The 17,654-nt window shown below is 39.4% G+C and overlaps 1 protein-coding gene across 1 annotated transcript; it reads left to right on the top strand.

The window, feature by feature from the left end:
- The first annotated feature begins 5,660 nt into the window (after positions 1–5,660).
- rpl37 (ribosomal protein L37) lies at positions 5,661–13,412 on the top strand. Its single transcript, XM_020510656.2, has 4 exons — positions 5,661–5,783; positions 8,270–8,405; positions 9,541–9,625; positions 13,296–13,412. Exons 1-4 carry the CDS (start codon positions 5,781–5,783, stop codon positions 13,363–13,365), a joined length of 294 nt encoding a protein of 97 aa, XP_020366245.1. The 5' UTR covers positions 5,661–5,780; the 3' UTR covers positions 13,366–13,412.
- Positions 13,413–17,654: the final 4,242 nt, after the last annotated feature.

Here is a 17,654-nt window from a genome sequence, read left to right as displayed (position 1 = left end):
GGGAAGTGTTGGAAGGATCCGCAGGCTGATCTGTCTCATTCACATTTCTTCTGTGACCATCAAGTCTTGGAGTGGAACTTGAACAAGGAGTTCGGAACAATGTGTCAGGTGTACTACTCACTGAGCCACTGACCTCCAGCATTTAACTAATATTTTTCTTTTCTGCGTACCAAAGTGGATAAGTTCACATTTTCCCACTCTGCACCTCATCTGTCTTTTTCTTTTGTCTCCTTACTTACCCTAATTACACACATCCCCTTTGCAGGCTGTTTGTGTTCTGTTCACAATTGGTTCTCATCTGTCTTTGTATCTCCAGCATAATTGGCTGGAATAAATTTGGTACCTTCATCACTGATCCTAGTTACTGTTTGCCAACCTGTAAATGACCCATTTATACCAGCTCTTCATCACCTGTTAATTAGCAATCGTCTATCAATGCCCCAACTTCATAGATCCATATCTTGTGTAATAACTATTATATGGCACCTTTTTGCCTTTTGAAAATCCAAATACACTACATCAATTGGTTTTACTTCATTCTCTCTGCTTATTACATCCTTGTGGAACTTTAATAAAATTGTCCAGCATCATTTTCCCTTCGTAAAAATCAATGTTGATTCTGCTTAATTGTGTCATGATTTCCCAAACGTCCTGTTGCTTCTTCTTAATAATGGATTCTGGCATTTTCCCACTGACAGATTTCGAACTAACCAGCCTATAATTTTTTTGCTTTCTGTCTCATTCTTTACTTGAATAGGAGCACTACATTTGTGGTTTGCCAATTCACTGGCAAAATCCAGGGATTTTTGAAAAATTACAACTACATCCAGTTCTCTGCAGCCTGATCTTCTAGGAGCCTGGAATGCATGCTGTCAAGTCCTTTCTGCCCTTAGTCTCAAAAGTTTGCATAGTACTTCTTTTGTAGAGTGAAATTTGCTTTAGATTCCTCCCTCTCCTTGATCTCATCTACCATTGAAACAAATAAAAAATATTCGTTCAATGTCTCTCTCTCATTTCCTTTTTTCCTATTATTAATTCACCAACCTCTAACATCTTAAAATTGAATCAATGGAACTACTGCAGAATCCTGTACAACAGTTTGCAATGGATGCCATAATATGTGGTTTGAACAACTAGACTCTCAGTCAATCAATTCTGATACCTCGGAGTTTAGAACCTGAACCTGTCTGAAGACTATTGCCTTTATAACCTGGTGTGACAAAGAGAACCTAAATGTGCCTGAGGTACTTTCCACTGAAACTATTTTCATTGTCTTCTGGAATTAATTTACTTCACATCCTCTGCCCAAGTGTCTATAAGTCAGACTGAAGCACAAGGCTGAACTGATACGTGACAAATTTTGAACCAGAAAAGAACAAGAACATTACATCAGCAGAGAACAGCATAAGGATAGAGTAACATTCACATTGCAGAACTTGCGGAGTTGGGGGAGGCCATTAGACCCCTTTTATGATTTGATTTATTATTGTCACATGCAGCTAGATACAGTGAGAAGTATTGTTTTACATACTAACCAGACATATAATACCTCACATAAGTACATAAGAGTGATAGAACAGAATGCAGAATATAATGTTACAGCTACAGAGAAGGTGCACAGTAAGATCAACTCTAATATAGGAAAGGTCCACTCATAAGTCTGATAACAGCAGGGAGGAAGCTGTTCTTAAATCTGTTGTTATGTGTTTTCAAACTTTTGTGTCTTCTGCCTGATGGAACAGGGTGGAAGAGAGTATAACCGGGATGGGGGGGGTCTTTGATTATGTTGGTTGCTTTCCCGAGGGAGTGGGAAGTGCAGATAGAGCCAATAGATGGAAGGTTGCTCTGGCATTCAAATATGGAGTGTTCATTTAAAACAGAGATGAGGAAACTATTTTTTCTCTCTCTGACAATTGTGAGTTTTTAGAATTCCCTTCCTCAAAAGGCAGATACAGACTCTTTCAATATTTTTAAGGCAGAGGGAGATAGATTCTTAATTACCAATGGGACGAGAGATTATTGGGGATATGCAAGAACGTAGAGATGAGGTTAAAATCAGATCAATCATGATCTTATTGAATGGCAGAGCAGGCTCAAATAGTTGAGTGGCCTATTCTTGTTCCTGGTTTGTAAATAGATAATGGCTGATCTTCCAGCTCAACGCCATTTTCCCATATTACTCCTTGATATCTTTAATATCCATAAATCTATCAATCTCTGTCTTGAACATACCCGATGCCCAAGCTGCTTCAGCTCTCTGAAAAAGAATTCCAAAGATTCACTGCCCTCTGAATGAAGAAATGCTCTATCTCTTATTCTGAGGCTATGTGTTGCTTTTAGAAGCTCTCAACTCAGGGGAAACATCCTTCCTGCATTTGCTGTGAGGGGTTGATATGAATGTGATGTGCTTGGGGGCTCTGTCTGGGTGACTGCTGTGCATAACCGTTGTTCAGCATGTGGCAAACTTTACAAATGAAAACAAGAAATGCTGTAAACAATCACCCTCCGGAGAGAGAAACAGAATTAACCTTTCAGACTCCATCTGAACTAGAAGAAATTATAGATGAAAAGGTAAAAGCAAATATAGGAAGGTGGGGGAGGAGTATGGTGGGGGTTGAGTACAAAAGGACAGGTATGTGATAAGAAGGAAAACAGACAAGATTAAATGATAAATGACACAACAGCATAAAGCAACGGAAGATGGTGATGAGACAAGGAATCAAACCAAAAAAAAAGGTCTTAAGGTGCTGTTTCTGTTTGTGGCAAAATAACAGGGTGTGTGATGGAAGCATATGAGATCTGGCAAAGAAGGGAAGGTTTCTATGTCCTGCGGTTGGAAGAGAAAGATAAATGAACCAGCTGTGTACTAATTTTCCAGCTCTGTACTGATAAGGGATACATTCAGTTAGGCGATGAAAGTATTATTGCTTATAATTATAATTATGACTCCCAATATTTTAGGCTGCAGCTAATGATTATGTTGTTACTACTTACAGCTTCTCTAGACCCATCTTTTGTTTCTTTACTTGTCCTATTACCGTATATATCCTGTCTTCGACCATTTTCACTGTTTCAAGTGATATGTACAATTAGTACAATTGCATCTCTACAAACATTTCCTATTATTATTTAAATAGTGCTTACCTCCTACCTTTCCTAGCCTTTGTATTTGCTAAAACTTGTAACATCTTTTGGTTTTGATGCAAGGTTGTTGACCCACTTTTCTCTCCACTGATGCTGCCTGAGTATTTCCAGCAGTTTCTGTTTTTAATTCAGTTATCCAACATTAGTTTTGTTTTAATGAAAGCAGTCATTTGGATTGGAAATGTGAAGAGGTATAAACAGGTTAGCTGCACTCTCTTTCAACCTGGACTGTGTACAGAGGCCTTTGAAAATGTGTTTACCAGTGATCATTAAGGCAAATTGCTGTCCATTTGTTTTATAAAGGACTGGTTGAACAAACATAGTGTTCAACCAAACTAACACTTGTCATAAAAATGATTCTAAAAGACTGAGCTTTGAGATCAGATCTCAAAAGATACTCAAAATTCTGCTGAGTTGATAATCAAAGGAATACAGAAGATACTTTATGCAATAAATAATTTGAATTCTAGCAGAAGAGCCAATAATTCTGTTCTAATCCCCCACATAATTTCTTCCAGCACCACAATACCCAAGATATCAGTTCTCTGCTGATTCTGGCCTCTCAAGCTTTCCTTTTTTTAATCCCTTCATCAGCAGCCATGCCTTCAACTGCTATGACATTAAATGCTAGAATTTCCTCCGTGAATTTCACTATTTCTGTACCTCTTTTTCTTCCTTTTGAGATGCTACTTAAAAACTTAACTCTCTTTGAGCAATTTTTTAGTCCTCATGTATCTCTCTGACTCAATGTCAGGTTTTATTTTATGTTGACTTGGAAGGTGTTACTTTGTCAAAGGCACTTTAAAAATATAAGTTATTGTTGTTAGTTATTTGTGTTTTAATTTGTAATATTCCATTACTCAGAAATGCAGCAAACCATTTGAAAGATAGTACCAGGCTTCAGCAAGCCATGCATAAATGACTAAAATGTGCAGACATGTGACAGATGAAATTTAACATAAATAAGTGTAAGATTATGCAATTTGAAAGCAAGACAAGACGAAATATGAATTAAAGGCAGTATTTAATAATGGACGGATAGAGGTACAAGGAAACCTGGAGGTGATGTGCACAAATCCTTGAAGGTTGCATTAGGTTGCAAAGTTTGCTTAAAGGACCAAACAAGATCCCTGGTTTCATGAAGTTAATGTGAAAGCAGTGATATATGTTAACTATCTGTAAACCATTGCTTCAGCCCTAGCTAGATTATTTGCCCTATTCTGGGTACCATACTTTAGAAAGAATGTTAAGGCCTTTAAGAGTGTGAAGATTTCTTAATGACAATACCACGTCTTCAGTAACATTGAAAATCTAAGATTGTTCACCACCTTGTGTAGAGTGATCAGATGTTTCAGCTTTTCATTAAATATCCCACTGCCCCAACAATTTCCTTTTTTTAAAAATGAATTGAATGTTCCAGTTTTCACCATTATGTTTTTTGTCAAATGTAAACTGGGGCTGGGGAGAAAATCTGTAGAACTCATTCATCTTCCTTTATTATTTTGCATTGGGCATGCAGCAGACCTGTATCTCTTCTCCCACTCTCCCCCCAAATCCTCCAATGAAGTTTGGTTAGCTCAGTTAGCTGGGTGTCTCATTTGTGGTAGAAAGTGACACCAACAGTGTGGGTTCAATTTCCACTTTCTCAATCTTGCCTTTCACCTGAGATGTGGTGACCTTCAGGTTAAACTACTACCAGCTGTCTCTCTAATGGGACAGTTGGATTATGGTGACTTTACTATTAATGGATCAAAAATAAAGAAGATCTATTACCAGTGACACAAGTCTTGGAACCATAGGATACATATTTAAGGTGGTTTGGAAAGTAATTGAGGTGGGATGACAATTACTCTTTTTGCAATCTGTTGTTGACTGGAGAGCACTAATAGAAAGGGCAGTGGAAGCAGATGCAACATTAATTTTCAAAAGGATTTCCAAATATATCGAGTGGAAGCAGGACAATGGAAAAACACAGGAATTGAAATAATAATGGCCAGCTCTTTAAAGAATTGGCACAGAAAAAAATGGTCCTGAAGGCCTATTCCTGTGCTGCTTCATTTCATGACTGAGTTCAAGAACAGGGTCACAAAACTGTTCTGGTATAAAGGAAGGCCATTTGGCCCGTCGCCCCTGCCACGCCAAACACAGATTCAAGGAAAGTACAAATAATCTGGGAGTCTGGAATAAAAACAGAAAGTGCAGTATCGATTCAGGTGTCATCTGTCCATACACAAACTGATGGTCAAATGTCATCTCATTTGGGAGAAGTTAGAAATTCTACTTCTCAATGACATATATAAGTGCCTTTTTGAGGAACAGGCGATGAACGTCGGGATCAAAGATAAATAAATAGGAGCAAATTACTGAAGACGCTGGAATCTGAACTGAAAACAAAAAATGCTGGAGATCACGGTAGGTCAGGCAGCATCCATAAAGAGAAAGCAAGCTAACATTTCCAGTCGAGATGACTCTTCATCAGAAATATGTAGGAACTATTTTTCATCTTCGGTTTGTGTGGGGACAGATCTGAAACCAGGACGTACCTCAAGGTCAGCATTGAAGAGGGAATTGTTTCCGGTGTCAGGGTATAAGAGGCTGGTGCGGTCTACTTCCGGTCTCTCGAGCGCGCACTGACAATGGTGAGTGAGAGGTAGAGGGGATGCAGGCCTCGGGGCGGGGGGGAAATCCATGTCCATCCATTCCCGGCCGGGCCATTACCATCAGCCCGTCACTAGGAATTAACTCGATATGTATTCATCTACTGTGCCGCTCAGATATTGTGGGGCATAGCAGAGGAAAATGAGGAAATTGCAGGCTTTCGGTCACTGCGGCGGTGCACACACTCGAATCCGGGGCCTCAAACTGGGCCTAGTGCTTCTGCTTTACAGTTTTGTATGAAGTGACGCTTTTACTTGGTCTTTCATATTCCTCAGACTGAAGATAGTGCCTCTTTTAACCAAGGCTCCGTTTCCTGGTAAAAGTTTGCAATGAGATGGCCCCTGCCAGTCCATCCCGTTTCTAATTCTCCACTCACTGTATCTCACGATGAATCCTAATGTCTTTCCCATGTAAGTACATTACAAATCGACCATGCTAGACCAAGCGAAAACAGAAAATGCCGCAAATACTCAACTTGGTCGTACAGCACCACTGTAGAGAAAATCACTTAACGTTTCACATCTGTAAGCTTTCATCAGACATGAAAGGGTAACTCTTTCTTCTCCCCAGGGAGTACTGACCCAGATCTGGAAGAAGCTCTTAGATATGAAGCATTAGCTGCTCTTCTTTCCACGTATTACCTGACGAGTTGAGTTTTGCAAGCATGTTTTTTTCAGATTTCCACCATTAACAGTATTTTTGTTTATGTAACGCTGTCCTGATCCTGGTTATTTCTGTACAACAAATTCTGAGCAGTTTGGAGAATGTTAATGTTTCAGATTCTGTTGTTTGGTTAATAGCCTATATTTTTTCTTTCAAATAATATTTTTGGCCATGCTCTGTTAGGTTTCAGGAAGTCCGTAATAGGGGTGTCATCAAACCCAGCTTATGTGGAAGCACCTTCTGCAGGTTCAGTCAGCATCTGAAATGTTTATGGTTTAAGTATTCAGCTGTGGTCCTTTGCAAGGTTCCTAGTAAAACCTGTACCAGTGTCCTTCTATGACTATCCATACAGCATTGTAGAATTACAGAATTTGGGTTTGGAGAAAAATTTGATCCTAACCTTTCACCTCCTCATCTCATTTCTCTATCATTTCTGAAGATTGACTGAAAAGATGGTATCTCCTTTTTTTGTTCATTGTTTTTCACTTTATATTAGTCTCTTTGAACACTTCTGACATTACAACAATAAATGACGTACAACACCACTCTGTCCGCAAATTTGCTTGTTCTGAAATATTGCACAACACCATTAAAATTAAATGGATATTAAAACTGAAAACCTTAAATTCATTCAGTCACATTTACAATGCCCAAGGTAAAGAATCAGATCACCTTTGCCAGGCTTTAAATGATGCAGGAGATGATCTTCTGTATGTACCACCAAAATAAAGTTATCCCAATAAAAGATCTTTGATCTATAATATTTACTCTGCGTCTGTCTTCATAGAAGTTACCTGAATTGCTGAACATCTAAAGCATTTTCTGTTTTCATTTAAGCTAGGCATAGTTTGTGAGAAAACAAAAACAGAAATTGCTAAAGAAACTCCGATCTGGCAGCATCTGTGGAGAGACGTCAGATGTGTTGAGTTTCTCTAGCAATTTCTATTTTCGTTTCAGATCTCCAGCATCCGCAGTTCTTTGTTTTATTATAATTTGTGGCAATGTTTATGTTAACATAGAACATAAGAACTAGGAGCAGCAGTAGGCCCTTCGATCCTGCTCCGCCATTCAATAAGATCATGGCTGATCTTTTCGTGGACTCCGATCCACTTACCCGCATTCTCACCGTATCCCTTAATTCCTTTATTGTTAAAAAAAATTCTACCTTACCTTTAAAAACGTTTACTGAGGTAGCGTCAACTACTTCACTGGGCAAGGAATTCCATAGATTTACAACATCTGGGTGAAGAAATTCCTTCTCAGTTCAGTCCTAAATCTGCTCCCTCTAATCTTGAGGCTATGCCCTCTTGTCCTAGCTTCACCTGCCAGTGGAAACATCCTCTCTACTTCTATCTTATCTATTCCCTTCATAATTTTATATGCTTCTATAAGATCCCCCCTCAATCTTCTGAATTCCAATGAATATAATCCCAATCTACTCAGTCTCTCCTCATAAGCCAACCCCCTCAACTCCGGAATCAACCTAGTGAGCATGTAAATGCATCAATGCAATAATTGGCAGTAGTTGCAGAGAGAGCCAAGAGTACTGTATGAGGGAGAAAGGAATAGGATACATTAACAGGGTTAGGTGAAACAGCCTTGGAGCATATAAACCCTTGTGTAGACCAGTTAGATTGAACTTTTAATGTAACTTCCTGCCTGAACTTGCTGCTCTTTTTTTCTTGTGTTTTGTTTTCATTTGGCTCTCATTACGCTGAGCTCTGAACTAAGGATAGATTGATCATTTCTAATCCCTTTTTCGTAAAATGCCTGATTTATCGGTTTTATTCTTATTCTCTTTCAGACGAAGGGAACATCGTCATTTGGTAAGAGGCGGAACAAGACCCACACCCTTTGCCGGCGATGTGGGGCTAAGGCATTTCACCTGCAGAAATCCACCTGTGGTAAATGTGCCTACCCTGCCAAGAGAAAGAGGAAGTGTAAGTATCATGACATTGAGCAGAACTATGGTCAAACACTGAGGATGAGAATGTGTGGTCTCCCTATCACCTGACAGCACTGATTCTTATACAAGCATCATTCTAGTACATTATTATGGCAAAAACGTGGTCTTTGTGCATGGCTACTAATATTGGAAGATTCTTTGGAAATCCCTGCACTTCTTGGCAGCAGTCACTGTTTTAAATTACATTCCACTTACCTGTGGCATCACCACCTAGTCAACCTTGGGATATGATTTCGACATATGTCTATTCTGTCATAGACATTGAGAATATCAAAAAGTGGATTTGTGATAAGTAATATAGTTGAGCATTAAGCTGAATGTCAGGTGAGGGTGGACTTTAGTTCAGATGTGATTTGCTTCTTGGTTAAGTTGACATTGGCTATGTTGTTTTATATCTTACAGTTGGACATTCAGTTGGATGTCAGTAAACAATTAGTATCTTTTGGACAATGTGCCTCCAGGAATTGGGGGGAGGAAATGATGTAAGATAAGTGCTTGGAAGACCTCACAAATGGTCTTGTTGCTGTGGAAGTCAAGCGTCTTGAAATATTTGATTATAACTGTTAGAATGCTTTTAGCAATCACTTGATTTTCACCCGTAAAATCCATGCAGGTATTCTTCAAATCGTTTATGTCTACTTTCATTCCTGGCATTCTTACTCTTCGGTCTTCACCAGTCAAAAACCTCATCACCTTGTAAAAATTCTTATCTGCTGTAGTATATATACAGCATATTTTTAACCAATCTCAACACAAAATAGTTATTTGTAATTATTTTCAATTTGTGCCTACTCATTTGACCAGTGAATACAAGATGTCACTATTTGACTTGTGTAGTCTTTCAGAACTTTGAAGATTTTAATTAGGTCAACTCTCGATCTTGTATTGATGAATTCTCAATACCTCAAGGTATCCTCAAAAGTATTACCCCTTAGCTATGGTAAAATTCCAACATTTCTACATCTTTTAAATCTGGAGTAAGCTGGGAGGCTGCAACATTTGGTTTGAGAACTGGTAGGTGGGGACATTCACTCTTGTTGAATAGCCCTGTCAGTTGGACCAGTTTAATTTGGGAGCTGACAGTTGTGATTTTTCCGATTTTTCTGTAGATAACTGGAGTGTGAAGGCCAAAAGGAGAAACACAACTGGTACAGGTCGCATGAGGCACCTGAAGGTGGTGTACCGCAGATTCAGGTAAGGGATGCAGTGATGCTGAGAAACTACTCTTAATGATTATGGAAGTAGTGCTAACGCGCATGATCACTATTTCTGTGAGAGATGATCAAACGTCAACTCTTTCATAAGATGAAAGATAGAAAATTGGAACAGGCTGCTAAAATGTTCTGCTTGTTTTACTTCTGCACAAAGGTAAGAGTTTGGGGTGGAGGGGGCCATCTGCAAGAGGCTGATGTGGGAGTAAGGTTGGTGTATCGAGGGGAAGGAGTGTTGGTGTGAGTTGTATCTCAGAAAAGGCAGTGTTGATGGCTGTATATGAGAGAGGAGCAGCACTGGGTGGTGAATCTGGGAGATAGTATGCCAGATCATTACCAGGTCAATAATCTCTAATCTAGTCTGAACCCAAATCAACATTCCTAATCAAATAAGTTGAGCTGGAGTTCCTCAAGAACTTGGTCTGATTTAAGATTTGGAACATATTAAGGCCTTGAAACAAATTGCGTCGCAGCACCTTTTATAATTTGATTCAGGGACTGGGCTGAATAGTTGAGGGAAAAAAAGGAATCTAAGGCATGCCCCAAATCAATGATTAAAATTGTCTATGTTATGGATGCAACTTGGATATTTGGGAAGCCCTCAGCAGGGTGTGCGTTTTACACCTGTACATTTCCTATCTTTAGAATGTTGATTCATTTTGTCAGCTTTTCCTTTCTAAATTTCTTTGTTCACAAAGTGGAAATAGCCTGTGAATTTAGTATGTGGTAATTGCCCTATTAGTAATGGTGTTTTAGCCTTGATTTAATCTTTTTTGCTATCTAATGTGTTTGGTGTACACTGAATTGGGTCAAATGCCATCTTTAGATAACAAGTTTTAGAGAAGGTGTTCATCGATTCAGGGTGTGTTTTTATAAGTTGCCACTTTATTAAAAGTCCTTACTATTTGTATACTCTCCATATATTTTACCCCTGGAATTAGCACCTTTCACATTCTTGGAATATTCCAAGCTGCTGCATAGCAACGAAGTTAAGTAGCAAAACCTGCAGCAATTTGGAAAATGGTTTGCTGGAACTTGGAGGTTTCTCTGCAATAGCATCAAATTTGGAGTAATATATAAATGAAAAGGAAACCATCCCAGAGGACTGATGCTCTTTATAACTGAAGAAAATAAACTTAGTCCAGGAACATGAAACAGGGATTAGGTTATTTGGCTCTTAAGTATTAACAAATAATAGCACCGTAGGCAGAGAACCCACTAGGACCTGATGGACGGCATCCAAGGATTTTAAAGGAAATGGCTGCAGAGACGTTGAAGGCATTGGTTGAAATATTCTAGAGTTTACTAATTTCTGAGAGGATTTCAATGTATTGGAAAACCACTGATGTGATTGAGTGAGTGGGCAAAAACTTGGCAGGTGGAGTTTAATGTAGGAAAATGTGAGGTCTTGCACTTTAGTAGGAAGCATTGAAAGGCGGACTTATTTAAATGGAGAGAAAATCCACATAGGAATTTGGGTGCTGTTGTGCATGAAACACAATGTTAGCATGCAGTTGCAGCAACTAATTAACAAGGCAAGTGGAATTTTGCTGGGGGTTTAGAATTTTAAAACAGCTGCAGTTTTGTTCTTGAGCAATTGTACAGGGTGTCGGTGAGGCCGCACTTGGAATACTGTGTACAGTTTTGGTCCCCGTATTTAAGGAAGGTTGGCACTGGAGGCTGTTCAAAAGAGATTCCTGGGATGAGGGGGTTGAACTGTTAAAACAGGTTAAGCAGTTGGAATTAAACTCATTCAAGTTTAGAAGAATGAGAGGTAATCTTATTGAAGTATACAAGATCCTGAGGGACTTGACAGTGTAGATGTCGAGAAGATGTTTTTAGTAGTGAGTGAATAGGAACTTAGTTACACAATAAGGGACACTCATTTATAACTTAGATGTAAAAGAATTCCTTCTGAGGGTAGTGAATGTCTGGAATTCTCAGCCCCAGAAAGTTCTGGAGGCTAGATCACTGAAAATATTCAAAGAGGAGTTAGATAGATGTTTGAAATATCGAGGAATTGGGGGCTACGAGGAGCTGACCAGAAAGAGGAGTTGAGGCCTTGGGCAAATCAACTTTAATCTTGTTGAATGGTAAGGCCAGCTTAAGGCGCTGAATAGCTTATTCTTGCTCCTGTTTCGTAAGTTCTTTTTGTCTCTATTATTCTGTGAGACCATGACTGCTTTACAACCTAACTAACCTTTGTCCCAAAATGTTTTATATGTCTGAAAAACAAAACTTCATTAATTTCATGTTTAAAAAGTACCAATTTAGCATCAGTTGCAATTTGCAGAAGAGCACAAATTTCTTGACAAACTGTATGTATAAATGTCCTAATTTCAGTCCTGTAAGGTCTGGCTGTAGTTTTAGACTGTCTTCTGATCCAGATTCCCCAACATGAAAACGGTTTCTGCTTCCATTTGTTCCCCAAATATCTTGACTTTGATCATATCGTATCAAATTCGAGGAAGCACTGACCTCGTTTTTGTAGTTTCTTTGTAATTTAACCTCTTAGGCACCGGAATGGTTTTGCTGAATCTGTACTGCATTGTCTCTTAAGGCAATATATCCTTCTTAATGTGTTGCGCCCAGACTGCTCTCAACCACGGCCTTATCTGGACAAAGTATGGCATTACTGCCTTGAATTCTGGTCCTCTAGAAAGGAAAGCAGTATTCCATTAGCCTTTATTATTATTATTATTATTATTATTTATTATTTGTTTGTTCCAGTTTAATGATTTGTACATGGAGCCCCAAATTCCTTTGGACTTTAACTGTTCCTAGCTTTTCAACATCTAGAAAGAGTCCTGTTTTATCCTTGTTAGATCCATTTTTGATATTTCATTTGCCTATATTCAAAATTCATTTATCATAGTTTTCACATTAATAATACATTTTAAAAACCGAAAGAACTGCAGATGCTGTAAATCAGGAATAGAAACAGAAGTTGCTGGAAAAGCTCAGCAGGTCTGGCAGCATCTGTGAAGAAAAATCAGACAATGTTTCAGGTCCGGCGACTTAGAACTCACAAGTTCTGAGGAAAGATCACTGGACCCGAAACGTTAATTCTGATCTTTTTCTTCACAGATGCCGCCGGACCTGCTGAGCTTTTCCAACAACTTATGTAATAATACATTTTGTAGTTTTATGCTTCATCTACGCTACTTACAATGCCACTTTTTTATGCCATCATCAAGTTAGGGTTAGTAGCTATCTAATTCATCATCTGATTTGTTAATAAATATGGTGAATAGGTGAGGCTCCAGCACAGATCCTTGCAAGGGTATCATTAAACAAATAACAAACAATGGTAGGGCTTGTACAACTAATGGTAGGGCCTTGGGTGGTCGTAGAGTCACACAGCATGAAAACACCCTTCAGTCTAGCCATTACAGTTAAAAGGAATTGTCACCTTTGTGAGAGGTTCGGAGAAGACAAACAGCTGCAATTGGTCTTGGGGTTTGGACACAATGATTCATATAGAAGGGTGCAGTGAAAGTGCTGTGGGTTTAAAAGAGTGAAGTTAATATGATTAATTGATTAGATGTCGTTGAAGAGAATTTGAAATTATTTTGGCATTGCTATAGAGGGATACTCGGGTCTTGCCACTAAACGTTCCACTACCCTAACTATTTTCCCACCTTTGTGTGCAGGAATGGATTCCGCGAGGGGACCACTCCGAAGCCCAGACGTGCAACAATGGCTTCCTCCAGCACTGCATAAACTATCAGTGTATCTACACAACAAATAAAGCTCAAATTTGCAAAGTTTTCCTGACCTCCCTGTGCTTGATTTTTATACTCATTCTACTCATCAGTTCAAAAAGTATCCAGCCTGCAAAATAAATTGTACTCCGAAGGATTTGATCATTTTTTCAAGCATTTTTCTTTCGAAAGTTACTAAAGAATTTGGGCAACCACTGTTTCAGGCAATGCATTCCAGATTGCAATTGAATTAAATGAAAGATCTATCCCTTCTGATTTATTTTACCATTTTAAAAACATCCTGTCTTCTCTCTCCTCCCTTGAATTTTGCTAACTTCCAGTCTGCTGGGGTTCTTCTAAAGGGTTGTGTAAAATCATGGCCAGTATAATTGTTGCCTTGATATTCTGATTGGATGGATATTTTCGCAGCAGCACTACCACCTGTCAGTTCTGGCCAAACTGTAATCCAGGCCTCTGCTTAATTATGGTGGAGCAATGGAAAACTGACCACATTCATGCATCACTGTATCTTCCTCCTGGTTAAATATGTCACTTTTCCTGTTCCTCTTCTCCACTGACATCCAACTCTTGATCGTGAATGGCAGAGTTGATTTCTCTTGCATGGCAAGTAATGGGATTGGGCAAGATGCGGCCGATATGTTAGGGCACTTGCTGATCATATCAATGTTAAAGTGAGCCCCATTTTCACACTTTGTATCCAATAAAAATTCTTGACCTGGACCAAATGAATCATCAGGCAGTGTGTGTTGAGGTGATTGCTGATGGTGTGGGCATTTCTAATATTTGACCATTCTCCAGCCCACCAAAAAGCTGCAGTTTCAGTCATTACTTGCCATGTTGTCACCTTCTGGAATGAACTTTGCCTCTCTCATTAAACAGGTATTGTAGCTCAAAATCTATAAGTTAGCCAATGCTGTGAATCAGCAAATTAAGCTTCAAAATACCTGTCATGAATGTGCTGTCGTGAACTTGCAATGCACATTCATAAGATTCTGTATTTGAAGGGGCCATGCATCGGTTGCAGAGTTGGCCTGACATAGGTTCCAGGCTTAATCCTGAAGAAGATGGAAGTTAATACAGATTGTACTGTTAGTTAGACTATCAGTGGCAGAACTAATTTTGTGACTGCTGTTCTCTTTGTACATTGGAGTATAGTATTTCAAACATTAGCACCCAGTTCTGGATGGGCAAGGGCCAAGATGCTGAAAATTGTTAAAGCTTTCAAAATGCAAACAACATTATTGATGAGGTGTGAGAAAATACATACTAAATTGTATGTGCATCAGATGTCTTGTACATCCTTCAAAAATGTTGAATATTAGATAATGCAGCAGCTAAGCAGCTGGTGCCTTCAGATTTTCTGTTCCCTACATCTGATACAGCCATTCTGTCTTGTGGGTCTTTGGGTGGGCAACATTTAGATGACATCTCTGTCTCCAGAGCATGCATGCTGAGCACTCCAAAACCATAGTTTCAGCAGCCTCATCAAGTTTCAATGTCACAGGAACAATGGGCTCTTCTTTTATGATGCTGGTGATGGGACTGTTGGAAAAGTTCAGACATTATCCCTGCAATGCAGTAAGGGAGCAAGAAAAGAAATGAGGAAGACACTTGTGACAGGCGATCAAGGAGATCAATGGAGCTACCAGCTAAGCATTAGGAAGTGAGCATACGACATTTGGTTAACACTGCATTGCCAAATGTTACTGCTTGCACAGATTATATTCTTAGAAAGTAACCCGGATTTGCTCAAGAACTGCAGTTTCAACATAGTAGATGTAATACACAATTAAATCTGTAATTTAGAATCCTACCCCAATGCATTAATATTTGCCCTTTTTCCCTCTTGTTTGATTTGAGAGATTGCTGCCAGTAGAATGCTTCAGACCGCAGAGAAGTTCTGGGAGGGAAAGATAGCATAAATCAAAGTAGCCAGTTATGGTGTGAAATTTTGCCGACTGAACCTGTCTCATTTGATTTAGCAGACCTCTGCTCCAGATAAGGCCAAGTTTCATCGGAATGTCTAGACCTTTTGAGTGATAGCCGTTATGGCACAGGAGAAGGTCATTCAGCAACTGACACTATGTATGATATTTGTAGAACAATCTTAATTCCTCGTTCTCAGCCAGTAAAGTTTAAAATCCTCAGTTGTCCAGCTGCTGAATGGATAACCCCTCAACTTCATCGCAGGTGCCTTCTAAATAGACAACACCAAGAGGACACACCACACCCTTACACACTATCCACACTGCCCTACATCAAGAACAGAACTGACAATGAAACTCCTACGACCACTAGGAATCATGATAACACACAAGCCCACAGCCACGCTACAACAAACACTTACAAGGATTAAAGACCCTATACCCACAACATGCAGAACCAATGTAGTTTACAAAATACCATGCAGCGACTGCCACAAACATTAGATCGGACAGACAGGAAGGAAACTAGCCATCAGAATACATGAGCATCAGCTAGCAGCAAAACAACTTTCCCTAATATCAGTACACTCGGACAATGAAGGCCATCAGTTTAATTGGGACAACGTAACCATAGTAGCCCAAGCCAAACATAGACACGCACGGGAATTCCTAGAGGCATGGTTCTCAATATATAATGTGATCAACAAACATATAGAATTGGACCACATATACAAACCCATACAGAACAGAACCGGAAATAACACAACTCACCATAACAGACCAGACAGTATAAATTCCAAACGGTGTAGAATAACACCGCTTCATTGGAGACCTCACTGATGATGTCACCTTGTATGGTGACGAAATGTCTGAATGAAAACCAGCCAGCTTGGTGAGCAAGTCAACAATTTCACTGACAACCCGAGCTGCAAATCTTTGCAAAAACTTTAAATTCACTAAGCTGTGTAAAAAATAATAGGGTAATTATATTAGGGAATGACAATGACCCCAGTATTTTCGGGATAATCAGAGTGTGGAGTGTTTAGAGAGGGTAGATGTCTTGAAATGCATAAGGAGAGAACATGATGTCAACAATAGATGGTCCTACCAGGGATGGTGCAGTTCTAGTCCTAATTCTGGGGAATGAAACTGGACAGGTGTTCAAGGTGACAGCGGGAGAGGATTTTAGTGATGGTGACCACAACATTGAACGTGTTAAGTTTGTTGTGTAAAAGAAGAAAGCCTGTAAAAATGGGTTTTGGATTGGGATAAGGCCAATTTTTTTTATTATAAGGCAGTATCTGGCTAAAATAGACTGGAAACAGCCACTTCAATGTAAATTTACAACAGATCAGTGGGAGGTGTTCTAAAAGGAAATTGGGGGAGTATAGGCCCAACATGTTCTCTTCAGTGTGAAATGTAGGAGCAACAAACCCAGAGAACCCTGGATGTTGAGGAATATTCAGGGCTGGATAAAAAGGTAAAGAGAGTCATACAACAGGTACAAAGGGAGCAAAACAATAGGAGTATATGAAACACAGCTGAGAATCTCAAGAAAGCAATTAAGAGAGCGAAGGAAGTGCATGTGAAAATTCTGACAGGCAAGTTATAGGAGAATCCCGAGATATTCCACAGGTAAATGAGGGGAAGAGGATAACCAGTCAAAGAGGAGGGCCTATTAAGGACCAAGGGCTCAACCTGTGTGTGAAGTTGGAGGATATTGGTAGAGTGTTAAATGAGAATTTCACGTCTGTCTTTACTCTGGAGAAGGAGGATGCAAACACAGAATTCAAGAAGATGGACAGTGAAAGCCTTGAGTGGATTGATTTATGAAGCGAGGAGTACTGGAGGTGTTAAATGTGGACAAATGCTGATGTCTGAATAAGTACTTTTTTAATTTGTTCATGGGAGTGTGGATGTCACTAGCTGGGCCACCATTTATTGCTCATCTCCACTTGCCATAGGACAATTAAGAGTCAACCACATTGCTGTGGGTCTGGAGTCACATGTCAGCTAGACCAAGTAAGGATGGAAATGAGAATTAGAATAGAATCAGAATTAGGTTTTATTGTCACACATACTCAAGTACAGGGATACAGGAGTACAGTGAAAAGTGTACAAAGTCACCATTCTCCAGGACCATTAGGTACAAAGTCTTACATATAAAGTAGAAAATAAAGAAATAAATTTCAAAGTTTAGCATTACAGTCCTTCTGAAGTGCCTAGCAATGGGCCTGGATCTGGGATCTTTCACCCTGACGCTGAGACCATCAGCAGCATGTGTCCCCTCGCCACTCTGCTGCTGCAAATCCATGTCTCCATTCTTTGGCACCATCTTGCCTCTAGCGACAATGTCGCTGGC

The sequence above is a fragment of the Rhincodon typus genome, chromosome 29 (genome assembly GCF_021869965.1).
Source record: "Rhincodon typus isolate 14 chromosome 29, sRhiTyp1.1, whole genome shotgun sequence".
Taxonomy (NCBI): Eukaryota; Metazoa; Chordata; class Chondrichthyes; order Orectolobiformes; family Rhincodontidae; genus Rhincodon; species Rhincodon typus.
The sequence above is the reverse complement of the archived record's forward strand: the minus strand, read 5'-3'. Positions and strand labels throughout refer to the sequence as shown.